Here is a 21,169-nt window from a genome sequence, read left to right as displayed (position 1 = left end):
AAAATCATATGTATATCAAGAGAGAGTTGAATAAAAACCAATAAAGGAAATTGATTCCATAAATAAGTCATCATAACTGTAGAATCACCCATAGAACATGTATAATCCAAAATCAAACGCAGAACAAGACAACACAAGAGCTTGGAGGTCGCGAGCCCAGATCTGGGTGTACAGATCCACACCACAAGAGGTCTCTTGTCCTTGATGACGGTGACCTCATCGACGATGGCCACCTCCTGGAATGTGGTGAGCAGCTCCGCCTCCATCATGTGCTTGGGCACCTACCTCACGAACAGCTTCACGATCTTCTCCTCTACTCTGCCCACGCCTCCACCAGCAGCAATGGCGGCAGCGGTGATGGCAGCTTCCTCCACGCCTGATGTGCCACCCCGCAAGGCCAGCCGTGCCGGTGCCTCTGTGCTCCATGAGGGTGGTAGTCAGAAAGAGAGAGAGGGAGAGAGGGGAGGGAAGGGGAAGAGATGAGAGGATAAGGTTGAATGGTTGGTGTGAGGAGTGAGAGCTAGACATTTAGTGGTAGTAGTTACTTATCCCGTGCCTATGGAATAGTGTTTGGTAGTTTTTCTGTTGGCAGTATTGCATCTCTCAACAGTAAAATCTACTGAGAAGGTAGTATTGGGTCCGGTTTTAGTTTATGTGGCGTCGATGTGGCGTATTGACTAGGTTTTCATCTAATGTGGCATCTACATGGCACACAATAGGTTTTCATCCACTAGGGCCCACACGTTAGTTACATTACTTTTTTCCTCTCCTCTCTCCCTCTCTCTTCTCGCAGGAAGCCATAGAGGCGAGACAGAACGTAGGGCACGCCGATAACGGCGAAGTGGGGCGAGTCAGGGCCTCTATCGGGACTGGCACGATGGATGCGACCCAATGGACGATGATAGGATGTAGAAGTTGACGATGACAGTGAAGAAGATGGAGGTTGGGGTGAGTCTGGGTTGCGGATCTGGTCGGTCAGCCGGATAAACCTAGGGCGGCGACAACCTGACATCCATAAAAGGAGTTGAGACATAGAGGTAACATGCCATCAAGGTAGCGTCGGGGGTCGGTGCGGTGGCCGTAGCAACCCAGTGGTTGGTGAGCTCGCGGTGGCACAAGCTTGGGCTCGCGTGGTCTAGACGAAGGAGATATAGGAAGAGGGTGGGAAACTGGAGTAGGAGACCGGACGCCATTGGGCTTGGCCCTCTTTCTTCCACATTGCCTTCTCATACCTCGACTGTGAGTGACGGGGGAGTTCGGGGTCCTACTGGCTGCGGTCTCCTCTCTCACGAGTGGTGGCCGCAGTAGCCCAGTGGTCGCCGAGCTTGCGATAGCGCATGCAGAGCTTAGTCTCCCATGATAGAGATGGAGGGGAGCAGCGCAGGCGGCGTCATTGAGCTCGCAAGTAACGCAGGCAGCAATGGCATCACCGAACTCGACGACGCGTTGACAGCTGCGGCTCTTGAGCTTGAGGTCACTGGGAGGTAGATGGCGAGAGACCTCAGCGAGCTCGCAGGGGAGCGAGGGTAGGAGTGGCTGGGAGTGACTCCTGATTCGTCCACCGCCACCGCCGTTGCTCCTCTTGCACTAGTCGTTGCCCCTCTCCCTATCTGTCACTGACTTGGAGAGCACAAGAAAGAGAGTGAGAGGTGGAGAGATGGAGAAGGAGGAGGCTGGAGGAAGAAGATGGAAGCCCTAATAGGAGGGTCATGTGGGACCCACCTTTTTTTTTTTTACTGTGAGTGCCACATAGATGCTAAGTGAGACGAAGACCTAATCAATATGTCACGTGGACGCCACTAGGGGTGGGCATTCGGTTTGACAAAAAATTTCGGTCTCGGTCTTCGGTCTTTTAGTCATTTTGGTCTTTGAAAAGTGAAGACCGAATTTCAACGCAAAAATGTCAGGACCGACAAATTCGGTCTCAGTCTCGGTCCTAACCGAAATTCAATAACGTTTTCATATATGCAAAGGAATAAAGGAGATTTTCAACACAAAAATCACAAAAAAAATTCGTAAGCACGTATGAGTAAAGACTCTTGTTAGGTTGTATGCCTAGAAGTAGTCATGTGAAAATTAGAGTTTAATCATATTGAATTTAGTGGATTGTAGGTGGCATTTAGACATTTTTTGTTAATTCGGTTTTTTCGTCTATTCGGTTAACTGAGGAGACTAACCGAATCGACCGAACAAAATTCGGTCTTTCACTGCCTAGAACTGAATTGATGACCGAAATTCTCGGTCTCGGTTTTTTCTGCTCACCCCTAGACGCCACATAAGCAAAAATCGGACCCAATCTTGTCCTAGGAGTAGATTTGCACCTGTTTTTGGAGTTAGAGTTAGGGTTCTACCTGATTTTACTGTTGATGGATGCGGTTCGACCAAGAGTAACGGTAGAAAAAATAGACTTATTCCATTTCAACAACACCGCACACAACACATCAGAAACTAGTCTATACTCCTCTAAGAGAAGGCAGTCCATATCCATACAAGAAGTACACGCATCTGAAATTTTCATTCCAATAAATTCTTTTCCACAATTAGATGATGATGAGTTTCCTCAAAATAGTATTTACTTTTTTGTTCTTGTGAACTAGCTAGCACCGTTACAGAATATAGCAACATATTATCAGATTTAACATTAAATCTATAGTACTATACCATGTCAAATCTTGTACTATGTTGCTACTCCTCTATATTTTGAGAGGGAGGAAAGGTACATCCTTATGGATACCTTAACTTGAAATATAAACAGATCGATAGCACCTCTCACTCAACCATGGCAGCCATATCGCTTGATGCATCCCCTGTCATGGTACCCACCGCCGCCGTTCGCCGCGCATCCGCCGCCGCTGCAGGACGGCTGGTCGTGAATCAAGCTTCCGCCTCCCGGTCTGATGGCACTAGCGTACAGAAGCTCACCGGCTGTGTCCACCGGGAGCTCCCATTCCGCCGCCAAGTAGTCCTCCACACGCCGCCACGCCGTCTGGTTCTTCGCCGTCGTCGGCGGCGCCGCCGCAGCCGCCGCCGCCACGGCGAGAAGCGCGACCGCTGCACAGAGGAGAGCCAACGCCGCCGCCTTCGCCTGCTTGCTGCTCCCCATGATCTGAATTTTTCTTCCCTGAAATTAATTAATTACGATTCTTCTGTTACTTGTCGGGAGCTCAGGTGTGTGTGGTCATCAGCTGGTGCGTGGAGCCAGCCTTTATATAGCTAGAGAACGGAGTTTGGCTGAGTCAGCTGCCAAGTGCCAAAACTACACGTTTTTCCTGCTCTATTAATATATTCAAGGCAAAGCTTTTGCCTTCCTTCAAAAAAAAAAAAAAAACTACACGTTTGTGTTGATGACAGCTAGCTGAGAATGGTCGTCAATTCTACCGCGTTAATTCATGAGCGTCCGCCAAGGGTATCGAGACCACTTCGAATTAATTAATGAAAACGGAATCGAGAGACCGAGTCAAGAAGCGTGACAGTTGCCATTAGGAGAGAATATATACAATAAGCTCATGTGTGTAAATGCATGGGGTGTGCATGCTTGCTACCGTTACGGACTACAGTGCACTAGTGCAGTAAGTGACACATAGTGCTTTCAGACTGGAAATCGGATACTACGGAGTGGTCCATTAACATGTGATTAATTAAGTATTAATAATTTTTTTTTCAAAAATGAATCAATATGATTTTTTTAAGTAACTTTTATATAGAAACTTTTTTTTAAAAAACACACTGTTTAGTAGTTTAAAAAGCGTGCGCGAGAAATACAAGGGAGAGGGGTTGGGAACCTGCGTTGGCTAACACACCCTTATATAAAGAGGGAAATAACTAGCGGTCAATTAAAAATTAATTTTGCATGTGGATAAAATTGTCAATGATCGCTAGTGGTGGTTTTTCTCCTGTCAATGAAAATCGTTTTTCTGCAGACGATGCCCTAGGAGGCCCGCAAACCAAAATCGTTTTTCTCATGCGATATCCTAGGAGGACCACTAGTGAAAAACTTCTCGAGGCAAAAAAAAAAAGAAAAGAAAATCACGAAAATCCAGTCGTCAACACTACCTGTCGGGCCTGAGCCATCATCCAAGCTTGCATCCGAGAGGCCCTCCACTCCAAGATTTGGAGTTGTAGGCTGGCCCCCTTCACCCCCCGCCTCAACCGGCAAATCTGCCGTGCCCTTGCCCGCCGCCGCTAGCTGTGGACGTCCTCTCGTAGTCGAGGTCGTCACTATCGTCACCGAGCTGTGGTTGTTGTTACCACCGTTGCCATTGAGGGCCAGCGTTGCGGGCCTTGCAGATCGAACCATCGCCGAGCTTGTGCACAGATTGACCAAACTAACTAACTACTGCCATCACGGAGTATTGCCGCTACCGGTAGATCTAGCAGCCTCGAGTCCTGCGCCGGCCCCCTTCTTGCTACTCCTCATCTAAAGCCGTTGCTACCAATGGCCTCCATTACCAAGGACCGCTAAAGTTAGATTTGGTGATCACGAGTCCCACAGTTGGCCATATTCTTGCTCGTCCTCGTCGTCGAGCTGTCCGCTGTTCGCTCCGGCCAGCTGGATCCAGCAACGGGGAGGCCAACGTTGCTAGGTCCAATGGCCTTGGCCTCCTTATTGGCCGATGCGGCGGTGATCCTTAGAGACGGTGTCTTCCTTGTGGGAGGGGGTGACAGTAGTGGTGTGATTCAGCAGTTGCACACCTCGGCAGCAGTAGACAGATGGCCGAAGGTTGGAGGGAGTGAGAGAGGTGGAAGGAGGAAGGAGTGAACCGTGAGGGAGCGAGGGAGGGGGAGTGTGGAGGGATGGGGTGAGGTAGGCCGGAGGCTATTTTAATATGGTAAAATTGTTTTTACCTGTGGTGCTCTTTTACTACAGCTAACGAAAATAGAATTGTTAGCTGGTGATTGCTTAAGTGGTCCGCTTGAAAAAATATACTCCCTCCGTTTCAAAATGTTTGACACCGTTGATTTTTTAGTACGTGTTTGACCATTCGTCTTATTCAAAAAATTTAAGTAGTTATTTATTCTTTTCATATCATTTGATTCATTGTTAAATATACTTTCATGTACACATATAGTTTTATATATTTCACAATTTTTTTAATAAGACGAACGGTCAAACATATTCTAAAAAGTCAACGGTGTCAAACATTTTGAAACGGAGGGAGTACTTATTTTTGCAGATGAGCCTCTTAAGTAACCACTAGGGAAAATGGATTCTCACCGATGGCCGGTGATCAAAATTCCTCCAATATGTTTTTACAAGCATGTATTTTTTTTAAATTTGGCAGTAAATAAATAGGCAAATTTTGCTATAAAACACTCAAAATTTGTATAATTGGCTGGTAGACATCGCAAAAACATATCATGGCTAAAAGATACCTAAAAAACTGGTAATTTGTTAGAGGACACTTTTGGCTCGATTGGAGGCTTGGAGCGAGAAATTCTTCAAAAATACGAGATTGCCTCTATGGTCAAAAGCTTTTGAGCTAAGGCTAGACTGGAGATGGAATACCGATGTAGGCTAGTGATGAAACTTAGGATGATGGCTAATTTAGAGTTGCATAATTTCTAAATTTTCACTCTAACTTTGTAGCATGTGGTTTTAGGGGCATTCTCGTCCTTGTTAAGAATTTATTTCTCCAATTGACCCGAAAGTATCCTCTATCAAATACCAGTTTTTAGGACGTCTTTCAGCCGTGACACGTTTTTACGATGTCTATCAGTAAATTACACAAAATTTAGGTGTCTTGTAGCAAAATTTGTCTTTTTATGATCATCAATTATAAAAAAGCTAAGTATAAATCCATGTTTTAGTTAGGTGGTATTCATAATAATTTTGACATCTAAGTATATGTTCTTTGCCTAAAAATACCACTATTTTATACATCCCTTTTAGCTTGGTGCCAGATGTATATAATTGAAAGTGATGATTTGGCCGGATTCCAACTCTGTAAAAATTTTATTAAAGCCGGATTGGACTGCAGGGTTGATTGTGGGGTAGTGAGTACATGTGGAATTAATTAATGTCTAAACTTCCGTTTTAGAGGCCATATGCGAAAGTAACTAATGATCAAAGTTCATTAATTTTTAGAGGCAATTTATGTAAAAGTAACTAATGGATAAACTATACTTTTGGAGGCCATGTATGTAAGTAATTACATGACAAACTTGAGTTATAGAGATCATATATATACATATATATATATATGGAGTTGGCTAATGACAAAAGTCTATTTTTAGAGGCTATCCATGGTATGGTTAATGTATACGTTAGACTCTAAAGGCCATACACTGAAATAGTTAGTAGGCAAAACCCCCGCCTTGGTAGCCATATGTGGAAGTAACTACAATGACTAACTTAGAGAAGCCATTATCATGTATGGAAGTAACTAACAGCCAATACGTGGCCATATCTAAAGGTCACCTATATATGGCCAAACTTCAGTGTATAGAGGCCATACGTGGAAGTAATTGATGGTCAACTTCTATCTTGGATTCCACCATAAATCTCAAATCACTTGTGTACGAACCATATAAATAAGGCCAATAAATAATGTCACACAATAGCCAATTGGGGCATATATATGAGGTGACATAAAAAATTGTGCACAACAAATTACAACACCTAGAAATTGATATGGGTTAACAAATAAACAACGAACATAAAGAAAAGAAGTGGGAAGCAAAAAAAAAAGAGCTAATATCATGTATGGCCTCATTATCATCCCCTATAAAATGCTTCTTAAATGCACATCACTTGTTTTTTCTTTTGAAATCGAAGTAGTTTGAACACAATTTTGATCAATTTGAATAAATTTTCAGCTTGGGCTATTATCTCCGAAGGGACCAAGGTGTAGTGAAATATCGCAAGATATCGGTGATATCTCGTGGATAAATCAATCCATATGGAAAACTAGATTATTGCCAATACTTCAGATAGAATGTTAGTCTATCTTAGGAAGTAACGGATATAAATGGTTGGATAAGTTGCTCTCCATCCATTGTCTTTTGATCCAACAATATAGTCCAATACCATACCCACCATGTAACTTCCTTTGTAGCTTCGGAAGCTCCAGCTGCTACCGGGCTTTACGCACCACCTCATCAATTTCTTAAATAAGCTTCACCTCTTTTACGCTTCACCTTTTACTGATTCCCACCTCTAAAATTACCAACTACATCCCCCCAAAGGACTTCAAAGGTCTCTCAGGAAGAAAATTGGTACCAATTGTGGTTGAAATCGAACGGATCTAGAAATCCAGTGACATGGAAATCCGATTGTAGTAACTCCCACATTAATTCAAATAATGTGTAGCTAGAAATTCAGGAAGGGCAAGGAAAGAGCTGGGTTTCTAACAAACACGGAAACGTTCCCTTTCTCGTTTTTCACTTTGATTTAGATAGTAAATTGTTTCAATATCATCAAATAAGTAAATTAATTGTTTCAAGGAAATAGTGTCCTAAGCATTATCACAATTTTCATTTATCTTTCTTTTTTTTTTGTAAATTTGTATGTATTATCAATATTTAACATATATAATGTACAATCCTTTTCTGCAGTTCCACTTAAAAATATCATCTTAAATTGCGAGGTTGAAACTATGTCTAAGTCTAACTGTAATCTGTACCATGTGCAACAGGAACAAGTCAACTGATGGATCTTAAAAGGCCACCTGATCATACATTCTTCGGTTACTACCTTCACTGTAAACATACCAGATGAACTCCGAGGTACTAGTGCGCCGCTTCGTGAAGTCTGTTGCACGCGAAAATCTTCGCTTGCCGCCATTAAGAATCTTTGGTTCGTCCATTGCCACATCATATTTTTTCATGTGTAAAGCCACTAGATGTCCTCATTATCCTCCATGAGGAATGCTCAGATGATGAAGATGAAGATGGTGGTCTCTCTAACGAGATCAGCTTCTATCGTCTCCAAGAGCCGTTAGGTAGATTCTTTGATGACATGCATGAAGTAGCACAGCTGGAGTTTGGAGGTTATCACACACACACAATCCTACCCACGCACTTTGGCGGCCTCGCTGCCATTGCAGCAACAACCCACCAGGTACGTATCCAACATAGTTACCGATGAGTTTGTTACATTGCCGCTTGGCAGAGATGAAGTCCATGAGATCAAGAACCCAACATGTGCTCTCGGCTTTGATCCATGGCGCAACCGGTATTTTGTTGCTAAGTACTTCTATCGGAGCTACATGGTGTTGGAGGATGAAGATACATGTGAGCAGAGCTTTCAAGGCGACAATTGGCATGAGGTCTTACCTTAAGGCTTAGGACACTCATGGAAGATCACCGACAACCTGACCTAAGTCATCAGCCCTGCCGCTCGGCCGGTTTGCATGAGAAGAGCCTTCTATTGGTGCACTGATGGCAAGTTCAATCTAGACATGATCCTCCAGTTTAGCCTTTATGATGAAAAGTTCAGATTGGAGCTATTCTCTCTAGGCTCCACCATGGTGACCTTATGGAACTGGCAAGAAAGTTGTGCTTCGTGCACACTACCACTGAGGAAACATTTAGCATTTGGCAGCTGGTAGACGAGGGGTCCATAACCAGCATGGTCACTGCGTTGCGGCATCATTGTCTTCTCCGAGGAGATTGGCTACTAGGTCTTCTTTCCTGATTTGTCTAGAGGTACAAAGATGCTTATAGTAGTGGACAATGTATAGCGGTATCAGTGCTACGAGTGGAGCGAGACTATGTTGGAGGTGGTCGATATGGGGGTGGAGCTAGACTATGAGCGATAGGATGGGATCAAGCTCATATTGCAAGCTAGGCCCACCTTTGTACCACATTTTTCCTTACGTGGAGAGTTCAGTTTCTATTAGGGAACCCAACATTTAGATCTTCGGAATTAAGGTGACATTGGGAGTGGGAGCTGAGTTAATAAGTGTTGCTTCTGTGAGATTATATTGGCTCCTTATAGATCCAATAAAGTTTATGTGGAAACAAATAATGTAGTGATAATATTTGAATAAAGATATGTTGTCTATTCACATTTTTACTATTATTCCTCTTGTTCTATTAATGTATAGAATTGCTGAGATTAATGTTTCAATCAAAGTCTATGCCTCATATTATGCTAATACCACATTTTTGTTTCTTATTTTGGAACTAGTCAAAGTGTGTTACACACAAAAATTAAGTGAATAAATTGATTATCCTCTAATGCAAAGGCGTGCACATTATTTTAGCAAAACTTGTGTGCGAAATACACAAACATGTTATATATATATGCGTACCCACACAAATGCATTACCATGGATACCCCCGAGCATACTAAGTCTTTTTTTTTGTCATACTAAGTATTTTTATGTGTGTACGAGTGATACCATCAGAGACCACCTAGAACCCTACTGATGCCATCAGCTCCACGCATGTCTGGTCCGGGCAAGTTTTACTACTACACCCGACTAGTATAGCTGCCTTAACAACTAGTAGGTTGCTGTAGGCAGGGCTGGCAGGCAGGGTTTGCGTCAATGTTATGACAAGATTTTTCTTTGTCATGTAGGTGCACACAACAAACATCAATAAACAATAATACATAAAAATCTACAAACAACAATATTGTCTCATGCTAGCTAAAATGTTGTCCTAAACATGCTAGCCAAATTTTTGGCAAGTCAGCCGAAACAATTTTGACTAGCCTAGGCAAGAATATGGAAACTAAATAGGCGGGTGGCCCAAACAAAAACAAACAAAGACGAGGTCTAGTTAGATCATATCAGAAATCCCGGATGTTAGTGTCACACACATGCATGATGATGCGAAAAATTTAACCCTTGAAACATGTTTTCAAACTATGATGCGTGCAACCATCGTATTAGTAGTTTCCAGATAAAAAGAATTAATCAAATTTGAAGAAACTTGATTGAACCCAAAATTATCGGGCACGCAATAATATCTCGTGAGCACCTGAGTGAGTGAAATATCACGATATATTGGCGATATCTCGTCAACAAACTAATATCGTACAAAACTAGATTGTTTTAATGCTTTGGATAGACTTTAGGTGTACCTTAAGAAGTAATGGAAATACACTGATCGGATAAGCCACACTCCAGCCGTTATATTTTGATAGAACAATACAGATTGCTTCCATGAAGCCTATAAATTCACAACCCTCTTGCAATAGAATTAACACCGTGCCCCACCTTAACTTCCTACGTAGCTTCACAAGCTCCACTGCTGCCGATCTACACCACTTCATCATCTTGTTAGGTAAGCATCACCTCTTTTATGCTTCTCTTTCAAATTGAAAGGTATCCATAGCTAGATCTAGCAACTCGGTTCCACAAATATGATGGGAATCCAATTGCAGGAAATAAGATTTTAGTTAACTCCCGGCACAATTCTAATAATGTGTAGAACTTAAGTATTTGCAGATAAGTTAATATAAATTTGAGGTCAAGTAATTAGTGTCCTAAATATGTTTATCTTTACTTTCGTTAAATATGTTTATATGTATTTAATATATATTAGCTTGCCCTTTCAAGCAGTCTTAGTTTAAACTGCGGTTTGATGTCTAATCGCAAAATGTATTATGCATAACAGGAACAAGTCAACCCATGGATCTTAAAAGGCACCACCAGATCAACCATGCTTCGGTCACTGCCTCCACCATCAACATACCAGATGACCTGCTCATCGCGGAGGTCCTAGTGCGTCTCCCTATGAAGTCCATTGTGCGCTTTAAATGCGTACAAAAATCTTGGCTCGCGGCCACGAAGAATGATTGGTTTGTGTGTCGCCACCTCAAGTTTTCTCGTGCGATGCCGCCAGATGTGCTCATTGTCCCTCGTGAGGAGTGCTCAGATGATGAAGATGAAGAAATTGGTCTCTCTAATGAGATCAGCTTCTACCGTCTACGGGAGCCGCTTAGTAAAGACATTGATGACACCAAGGTTGAGCTGATGCTTGAAGCAGTGCAGCCGGAGGTTATCACCCACACTATCCTCGCCACGCACTGCGACGGCCTTGTGGCCATTGCAACAGCAACAGACCAGGTATACGTCTCCAACCCAGCTACCAAGGAGTTTGTTACTTTACCGCTTGGCAGTCATGATGTCCGTGAGATCAACATCCCGTCAGCTGCTATTGGCTTCGATCCGTGGCGGAACCAGTATGTCATTGTGACGTACTTCTATTGTAACTACATGGTGTTGGAGGATGAAGATACAGGTGAGCGGAGCTTTGAATATGACATCGGGCATGAGGTCTTCACCCTTGGTCTTGGACATTCTTGGGAGATCACTAACAACCCGCCCCTCGCCATCTGCCCTTTTGCAAGGCCAGTTTGCATGAGAGGAGCCTTCTATTGGTGCACTGATGGCATGCTCAATGAATACATGATCCTCCGTTTCAACCTCTATGATGAGAAGTTCGGCATGTTGCCATTCCCTCCGGGGTGCCACCATGGTGACCTTGCAGAATTATCTGGGAAACTATGTTTTGTGCACGCTGCCAATGTGGACACCATTTGTATTTGGCAGTTGGTAGACGACAAGCCAGAACCAGTTTGGTCACAGTGCAGCCGCATTGATGTCTTTTCCAACGAGATTAGCACCTATGGTTTCTTCCCTATATTGTCTAGAGATACGGAGATGCTTATAGCTGTGGACGATGAAAAGCTATACCAGCTCTATGAGTGGAGTGACACTATGTCAGAGCTGGTGGACATGGAGGATGGCCTAGAGTACGAGCGAGCGGACGGGAGCAAGCTCACATTTGGTGAGATAGGCCGAATTCTGTACCATGTTGTTCCTTTTGTGGAGAGTTTGGTATCCATTAGTGCATCAAACTAATAAGGGTTGCTTTGGTGAGAGCTGCAAGCTCCTTGTAGATCCAAATAAATTGTATCCAGAAACAAATCAGGTAGTAATAATGTTTCCATAAAAATGTCTCTCCACTTTTTTTTTATGTTTGTTTCTTTTGGTCTAATAATGCGAAGAATTGGTGATATCAATTTTTTTAGTCAAAGTACATGGCTCATATTATGGCAATATCGTCAAAATAAATATAACACAATCCACTTTTTCATTTTTGGCCTTCGAACTTGTAAAAGTGTGTTACACATATAAAAGTTGTGAATAATTGGATCATTGTATAATGCAAAAGTGTGTACACTATTTTAACCAAACTTATGTGCGAAACACATATACATGCTTCACACATGTGTGCGTTCACATAAATCCATGGCCAGGTGTGTGTAAATGTGTGTACTGTGATGCATCACAAACACCACCTAGAACCCAACTCATGCCATAAGCTCTGCATGTAGTTTGTCTAGGCTAGTTCAACTACTTTTTTTAGAACTTAGTTCAGCTACTACACTCGACTATTATGGCTGCCGTAACAACTACTAGTAGGTAGCGGTATTCAGGGCATGCAGGCAGGTAGAAGAAATGCGAATCCAAACTCCAAGCTAGCTGGCCGTTGCTCGCTGCATCTTCCAACCTTAGCCGTTGCTTGGCCAACTTGGCTTTCTACCGTTCTGAGGCTTCCAATATAGCTGGTACTCAGTACCCACACTTCGGTTAAAGAAGCCATGCGCAACAGCCACTTATAGCCAAACATCAATATAAATATACCATATGTGGAAGTAATTGATGGCCAAACTTCTATTTTGGACTCCATGCTAAATTAAATCACTTGTTTAAAACCACCTAAAGACAAATAATATCAAGATTGCAAGATGAGAATAGGGGGGAAAAAACAGTTGTGCAGCAACAAACAAACCCTAGAAACATATGGGCTAACAGTCTTCTGTGGTGGTCCTAAGCCACAAGAATCAAAGCCCACGAAGAGACATGCTTTTTCACCATGTAATATTCGACCTAATACATAGTGGGATCACCCCTGCTAATAGACAAATAACACAAATAAAGATGTCAGAAGTAGAAAAAAAATATTCAATAGAGATGCACACCACATCTTTGTACAAATCTATTTGTAAACAACAGTCTTAGCATGTTTTGAAGAACAATTTTTATCATGGTGTGATGCCTTATTTGCAACAATATAAAGAAACATTTTTGAAATAGATTGAACCCTAAATTTTTGAGCTAGGTAATAATATCTCATGAGTGTCGAGATCACCGAGTGAATGAAATATATTGAGATATTGGCGATATCTCGTCAACAAGGTAATCTTGTACAAAACTAGATTGTATTTAATGCTTTGGATAGACTGCAGGTGTATCTTAGGAAGTAATGGAATATGCAATGTTTGGATAAGCCACACTCCATCCGTTAGATTTCGATCGAGCAATACAGATTGCTTCGATGAAATCTATTAAATTCACATTCATCTTGCTTTAGAATTAACACTGTGCCCCACCTCAACTTCCTACGTAGCTTCACAAGCATCAAGGAATTAGTGTCCTAAATATATTTTATCGTTACTTTCCTTTTATCTTTAATTTCTTCAAATATGTTTATATGTATTTAATATATATTAGGTTGTCCTTTCAAGCAATCTTAGTTAAAATACATTACTTCGTCTTAACAAATAGTAGGTTGCTGTAGGCAGGGCTGGCAGGCAGGGTTTGCGTCAATGTTATGACAAGATTTTTCTTTGTCATGTAGGTGCACACAACAAACGTCAATAAACAATAATACATAAAAATCTACAATCAACAATATTGTCTCATGCTAGCTAAAATGTTGTCCTAAACATGCTAGCCAAATTTTTGGCAAGTCAGCCGAAACAATTTTGACTAGCCTAGGCAAGAATATGGAAACTAAATAGGCGGGTGGCCCAAACAAAAACAAACAAAGACGAGGTCTAGTTAGATCATATCGAAAATCCCGGATGTTAGTGTCACACACATGCATGATGATGCAAAAAATTTAACCCTTGAAACATGTTTTCAAACTATGATGCGTGCAACCATCGTATTAGTAGTTTCCAGATAAAAAGAATTAATCAAATTTGAAGAAACTTGATTGAACCCAAAATTATCGGGCACGCAATAATATCTCGTGAGCACCTGAGTGAGTGAAATATCACGATATATTGGCGATATCTCGTCAACAAACTAATATCGTACAAAACTAGATTGTTTTAATGCTTTGGATAGACTTTAGGTGTACCTTAAGAAGTAATGGAAATACACTGATCGGATAAGCCACACTCCAGCCGTTAGATTTTGATAGAACAATACAGATTGCTTCCATGAAGCCTATAAATTCACAACCCTCTTGCAATAGAATTAACACCGTGCCCCACCTTAACTTCCTACGTAGCTTCACAAGCTCCACTGCTGCCGATCTACACCACTTCATCATCTTGTTAGGTAAGCATCACCTCTTTTATGCTTCTCTTTCAAATTGAAAGGTATCCATAGCTAGATCTAGCAACTCTGTTCCACAAATATGATGGGAATCCAATTGCAGGAAATAAGATTTTAGTTAACTCCCGGCACAATTCTAATAATGTGTAGAACTTAAGTATTTGCAGATAAGTTAATATAAATTTGAGGTCAAGTAATTAGTGTCCTAAATATGTTTATCTTTACTTTCATTTTATCTTTACTTTCTTTAAATATGTTTATATGTATTTAATATATGACATCCAGGGTCTGAGGTATTAAGACCATAAGATTGGAGGGAAACACCACATCCCTAAGACGAATTGGTACGTCTATGCAAGCATGACTCGCAGTTATCTCGCCCCCAGGTGAGTGTACTATCATAGGCTTTCTAAGTCCCACTAGGGTTAAGTTGTGCTTTTGACTAGCCTTCAGAGATATAAATGAATGCGATGCACCAGAATTGAAGAGAACTTTAACCGGGGTAGAATTGATAGAGAACATACCCATTAGTACGCCCTAATCTTCCTGGGCCTCTTCAACTCGGACATGGTTCACTTGTCCGCGCCCATATCCGGTAGCGGTCCTGTTAGATTGCGGAGTCTTGAATAGACCTCGCCCGGCAGCAAGGGTAGCAGTGCCGCGAACAGTCATTGCATTCGCGCCAGTCCGGACAGGAGTTTTGTGTGGATGAGGGCAGTTGTTGGCGTAGTGCCCGTATTCCCCGCAGTTGAAGCAGTCCACATTCTTCTTGGCTCCAGGGGCAGCCAAGGTTGGTGTAGGGGTGCGGTTCTGAGTTGCAACCGGCCTGTTGAAGTTGCTAGGTGCAACGGGACGGTTGGTCGCCACGATAGGGGGCTTCCATCCAGATGGAGTGGCTCCCTTGAGTCGCTGAGGCACTGCCTGAGGTGGGCGACTCATAGCAAGCCTCCTCTTGCGGTTGTGTTCCACCGTCCTTTGATCGTTCTCCAGCCTAACGACTTTGTTGATCAGGCTCTGAAAGCTCTCGTGATCTTGCCCAATCATGGGTCCACGCAATTCATCATTCAGCCCTTTTATGAACTTGTCGATCTTTTCTTCTTCATCTGCAAGGTCTCCAATTGCATAGCGAGCCAACTGAGTGAACTTGTTCAGATATTCCTGCACCGTTGTATTCCCTTGTCGCAGCCTTCTAAACTCGTTCTTCTTCATACGCATCACTGCAGCAGGTACGAAGTTCTCGCGAAACGCTGCAGTGAACTCTTCCTAAGTGGGTTCTCCAGCATCGTCTTCCCGAGCTTCCTTGTAAGTATCCCGCCAATCAACAGTGGGTCCCTCCAGTTGGTTTACTGCGAAGATCACTTTGTCGGCTTCTCGTACCCTGACAAGAGTCAGTTTCTTCTCTATGACGCGTAGCCAATCTTCTGCTTCCATGGGCTCGTCTGCCGTAGCGAACGTGGGTGGCTTGGTCCTCATGAACTCTCCAAAGCTTGACCCTCCGCGGTTGCCTTGGTTGTTCGCGATAGCTTGCAGAAGTTGAGTTTGGGTGGTCATAACTCTGGCCAGAGTGGTTAGGTCGGGTGTCTGAGTTTCATCGTTGCTGGTTGATGCCCGACGTCGGCTTGCCATCTGTGTAGGTTGATTGATTGAGTAAGTATCCTAATTTTCTAACTATCTTTTACGGCTTTATCTTTTACGGCTTTATCCCATTAGGGGAAATTGTTTTGACGTGAACTTTGTTTTGCAAGCATGGTGGAATAAACTCATTTATAACACAACAACAATAAATATCATAAATAACATCACAGAGTTTCACAAATAGTACATAAATCATGGTGCAATCGACTGCATACATACGCAGTCCAAATAAGGTTCATCCAAAAGATACATCGAACTAATCATCAATCTACTCGTCAATCTAGGTAGGGGGGGTGCGTCTCGCATGCTATCCAAAAACCATCTGACACGAGATCGAAGCTGCAAAGAGTCCTCCAGTCTAGTCCTCAAACCATCCGTAGGATCCCGGGGCAGGTAGAGGGTTGTCGCTGGCACGGGCAAACCTGAGTCCCCACGGCTCGGAAGTAGTGGCCTCTGGATCTGGCTTGGGCTTCTTGCCCGGGGGTCGGGTGCTCTTGCGGGCAGTGCTGAGAGTGCGGGGGCCTCCGAGGAAAGTGATGCGGGGGACGGGTGTCTCATCCTCCGAAGAATCAGTGATGTCTGGCTCGATCTCCGGCTCGGTATCGGTCCCCTCTGCCCCAGAGTCAATCTGGATCGGAGTCTCCATACTGGAACCCAGCTGCGGTGACGGGACAGAGACCAGGGGAGTGTGTACAATCTCCGGTGCAGGTGGCTGGGTCACTGTAGTGTCTACCAGGCAGGGTGCTGACTCAGTAGCTGTCATGCCAACCTCTCCCAAAAGGGCGTGGAACGCAGGTGGGTACGGCGGGGTGAGGAAGAAGTAGCAGTTACGCCCTACCGCTGTGGAAGTAGAAGCTCCTGGGGTGCTGATCGTGGCTGCTCAAAGCTGCTCCTCCAGCTGGCTGACGTGCTCCTGACTCTCTCTCAGCTGCGCCTCAAGTGTGTCCATCATCCCGCGGCGGTCGTTGTACTGATCAGATAGCTGCTGGAACTGGTCGCTGTGGACCTGGAGCTATGCGTTCAGTGAGTCTATCTCACTGCCCCAAGTCTGATGCTCCTCCTCTAGCTGAAGCTGCTGCACCGAGAGGTCAGTCAACTCAGTCTCCAACTCTCCCACACGCCTCTGGTGGTCGTCGATCTCCAACAGAGCCTCCTCGTAGAAGTCGTCCACTGCCTCAGCCCATGGTGACAGCCGAGTGACCATCGGGTTGTAGCAGCAGGGTGTGTCCTGAACTGTGCAGACTGAGTTGCTCTCCTCCCGGAACGGGTGATGAGCAAACTCGGTACTCGCTAACTCAGCTCGGTGGATAGAGCTGAGTCGGAGAAAGGCCTCTCGGGCTGCATCCTGCATAGCGGTCTCTGGCAGGTCTCGGCGGTGACGTGTCGGAAAGCTGTAGTCTAGCTCGGAAGGGACTCGTGGGTGAACCTCGACTCGAGCCTCCCAAACTGACCCACACTGTCTCACTCGGTAGGTCGGGAACCCGGAGTACCGCAGACGCCTCAACATCCGATGTAGCTCAATGACATACCCCTTTGATCGGGGTAAGCTCAACTCCCAGGTAGCGGGTGTATCCTGATCTGCCATCTAAGTTTAAGAAAAACCCAAAGTCAGTTGAGAATAAAAACTGGTTTTGTGAGAGAAATAGTTAAGAGTAAGGTGTAAAATCGCATAAAGTTTTGTGAACATAGTATTTTTATTTTTGAAAGTATTACTAAATGGGAATTTCTCCCTTGACCATCTTGGGAAAGGGGTGGGGCGCCTTTTTGGTCTTTCCTACAGTCGTATGGCTCTGATACCAGCTCTGTGGACCCCCGTTTTGATAACAGGAATCATTCGTGTAAGCAGTACCATTTCCCTGGATCAAGTAGTCTGGTACACACGAGTTCATAGCTGAAATACCAAATGCACATACACGAGAGTCTAGTGCTAATTATTACATCATAAGCCCGCAGGCATTGTCTTAAATCATCGGACCGAGCGGTCCGGAATACATCCAAAAGTTGAAATAGATAAGGCAGTGGAATTAAGGCAGCGGCATGCCATTGCCACAGGCAACGACCGTACTAAGACCTACTGAGCGCCATCGTCTTCATCTCCCTCCTGGTAGTAGGCATAGGGATCCTCCGAAGCTTCATCTCCCGCCTCTAATTAAGTTTATATTTGCAAGGGTGAGTACCAACCGTACTCAGCAAGCCACCACATCAACAATGCATATGATAGGGGTATTTCAAAGGATGGCTATGGTTCTTTTGCGCAAAGCAAATTTTGTAATTCTTTTCACAAGCCTAAGACCTAGCATTGACTGATCAAATTTTAGTACCAGTGTTTGTTTTTAAACAACGACGGTTCTGTCCACCATCCATTGTGATCCCAAGGATAGCTTCTCGCCATTGAGTCGTTATGGTTTTCTGAGGATGCCCACCTTCCCCCTTCTCAGGAAGTGGCTCCAACAGCATAAAAATTCATCATGCAATAACCCATCCCACACAAGTTAATAATTTAGAGTCTAGCCAAGTGTAATACATGTCCCGGTGCTCAATAACCGCGAGCACGGCTATTCGAATAGATTTGGTTTACTCACACTGCAGTGGATATACACTTTACCCACACTCCGTGACTGCCCAACACATGAGCCTTGTCTCAACACATGGGACATGTCACGGCAAAGCTTTTCGATAACCTCGCATTGGCAGTACCCGCTCCATGAACTTTGCATCCTCATGCACTCTAGGCGTACACAGTTTCTAGCAGTGAGGGGAGTTCTGGCGCACCCGGGAAGGAAAAATTCACACCCATGTATTAAGTTATAATTAGGTTCAACTCATCACATGGCAGTCCTAACAATGGCGACACCATTGTAGAGCCCCTGCCTTACACATGAGAAACCACTATGCATGGATACTGCCTCCGCTCGGCTATTTACTCCGCTAGGTCTATCCCCATTCGAGAAGTGTGGTTGTACAGAGTTGTTTCATGCTTAACTTCATGACTCGGTCCTTAATTGACCGGGGACGGTACTAGCCTTTCCCGGATACTACCCAAATCCACCGTCCGCCCCGGTCTAAAACAAGTGTTTAGTTTTCTTTCCTAATTTCACAAATCATGTCATCATTGTCATGGCAATGTGGCGCTCATGTCTCCACATGCCGCATCTCATTTACCTCCCCAAAGGTAATTGCCCAAGCATATAATATTTGATAAATATGAGTATGCAAGATTCTAAAGTAGCATTTCTAAGCAAGTGTCATAATCGACTAGGGACTCATACGTAATCATTGTTACAAGGATTTATAGGTGATCAATAATCAAGGCATGGCATAATTACAAATAGGATGTTCATAATTGCATGCAATCTTATTTGTAAACAAAAAATTAATTTCGCAATTGGGATCAACGTTATCAAAGAATAGTGATGACTTGCCTTGCTCAAGGTCTTGCGGGTCTTGGCCTCCACCCGGATCCGCGGCTCCCTCGGTCTCTATAATTACGTGCGAAAGAACAATTTGAATTCAATTAGAATTCAAACAAAATCCAAATAATTCACACAAAAGCCGAACGCGTATCATTTTTTTTTAGTTGACAACAAGATTTGTGGAACCATTTTCATTCGAATGGTTGGGTCATTTATCCTAAATTAATTATTTCCTAGGGTCTCAACATAATTATTTATTTTCTAATCAAATCTAAATTCCTACCGCGAATTGATCATTTGTAGAGATCATTAAAAACAATCTACAATAATCTATAAAATTCACCTAATTGTTTAGTTTTTAAATACATCTATGATTATAGCATTATTTTGCAAATACTATATTTTCGTTAATCGTATACTTCAATTCTAATATTTTAAGTATCCTAAATTTCCCCTAATTTTCCTATTTATTTCCTTCTCTTTTCCCCCTTTTCTTTTCCTTTTCTTTTCTTTTCTTTTTCTCTTCCTTCTTTTCTTTTCTTTTCTTTTCTCCCTCTCTCTTCTCTCTTTTCTCCCCTCCCGGCTTCTTTCTCCCTCCCTCTCTCTCTCGGCTCATGCTCCCCGGTGGCACGGCGGCGGAACGAAAAAAAAAGGGGGGGGGGGGGGGCCTACCGACAGCGGCGGCGACGACGACGACGGCGGCGGCGACGCGGACGACGGCGGCGCGGTGGCTCAAAGCGATGGCGCGGCGGCCTAATACGGCGGCACGGCGGCGTGGAGGCGGCGGCGCGGTGGAGTGGGTATAGGAGAGGAGGTGAGGATGGAGGGGGAGAGTGGGGAATAGTGGAGCTTATATAGGGGAGGGGGGAGAGATAAGGGGAAGAGGGGAGAGGGGAGGGTGGTGACGCGACGGCGGCGCGGGGCACAAGGTGGGGGCACGCGGCGCGAGGCGACGCGACGACTGCGCGGCGCGAGCGACGGCGCGGCAGCGAGGTGACGGGCGGACGGAAGCGGCGGCGCACGGCGTGAGGCGGCGATGGGATGCGCGTGCGGTGACGGTGACGGCGCGGCAGTGGTGGCACGCGGCGCGAGGCGGCGATAGGACGCGCGCGCGGCGATGGTGAAGCGAGGGTGACGGCGACGGCGCGCGGCGCGGTGCGGGGCGCGAGGCGCGGGTGCACGGCGCGAGGCGACGGGATGGCGGGCTGCGCGGCGCGGCAGCGGCGAGGGCGACGGCGCGCGGCGACAGGCGGCGATGGCGACGGCGCGCGGCGGCTCGGGGCGCGAGGCGCGCGGCAGCAGGCGGTGATGGCGACGGCGCACAGCGGCTCGGGGCGTGAGGCGCGCGGCAGGGGAGGGGGTTTAGGGTTAGGGGACGCGATCGAGCACCTATGGGGAAATGAATAGTGACTTTTTATTATTTTTCCAATTTGGTTGTTCTTCCTATTTAAATCTTGCCCAAATATTTCTAATTCTTGCACAAATCGAGATTACACAATATTTGTTTTGCTCTAACCTAGTTTATCACTACCCATATTTTATTTTATTATTTTTAATTTATTCGAATTTAATTAGGGTTAATTCTTATTCCATCACATTTAAATTTAATTGATACAAATATGGTCGTAATAATATTTTACTCATTTAAATCTTATTTTAATTTGCACTTAAATTATTTACTTTGTCAATTTACTTTTAGGGTTTATTCCTAGTTAATTATCCATTATTCCCGATTTATAAACTCCGAAATCAAATTCCAATAAAATAATCGAACAAAATCGGCATGATGCAATTTATTCAAAAAGTTTTTGAAGG

The 21,169-nt window shown here is 44.2% G+C and overlaps 1 protein-coding gene across 1 annotated transcript; it reads left to right on the top strand.

Moving 5' to 3' along the window:
* Nucleotides 1–225: 225 nt before the first annotated feature.
* On the top strand, nt 226–11,816 carry LOC127770818 (putative F-box protein At5g50220). The gene is made up of 2 exons (XM_052296607.1): nt 226–409; nt 10,567–11,816. The coding sequence occupies exons 1-2, from the start codon at nt 226–228 to the stop codon at nt 11,814–11,816; spliced, it is 1,434 nt and encodes a 477-aa protein (XP_052152567.1).
* The last annotated feature ends 9,353 nt before the right edge of the window (nt 11,817–21,169 follow it).

This window comes from Oryza glaberrima, chromosome 4, assembly GCF_000147395.1.
Source record: "Oryza glaberrima chromosome 4, OglaRS2, whole genome shotgun sequence".
NCBI lineage: Eukaryota > Viridiplantae > Streptophyta > Magnoliopsida > Poales > Poaceae > Oryza > Oryza glaberrima.
This window is presented reverse-complemented; position numbering and strand designations above follow the sequence as displayed.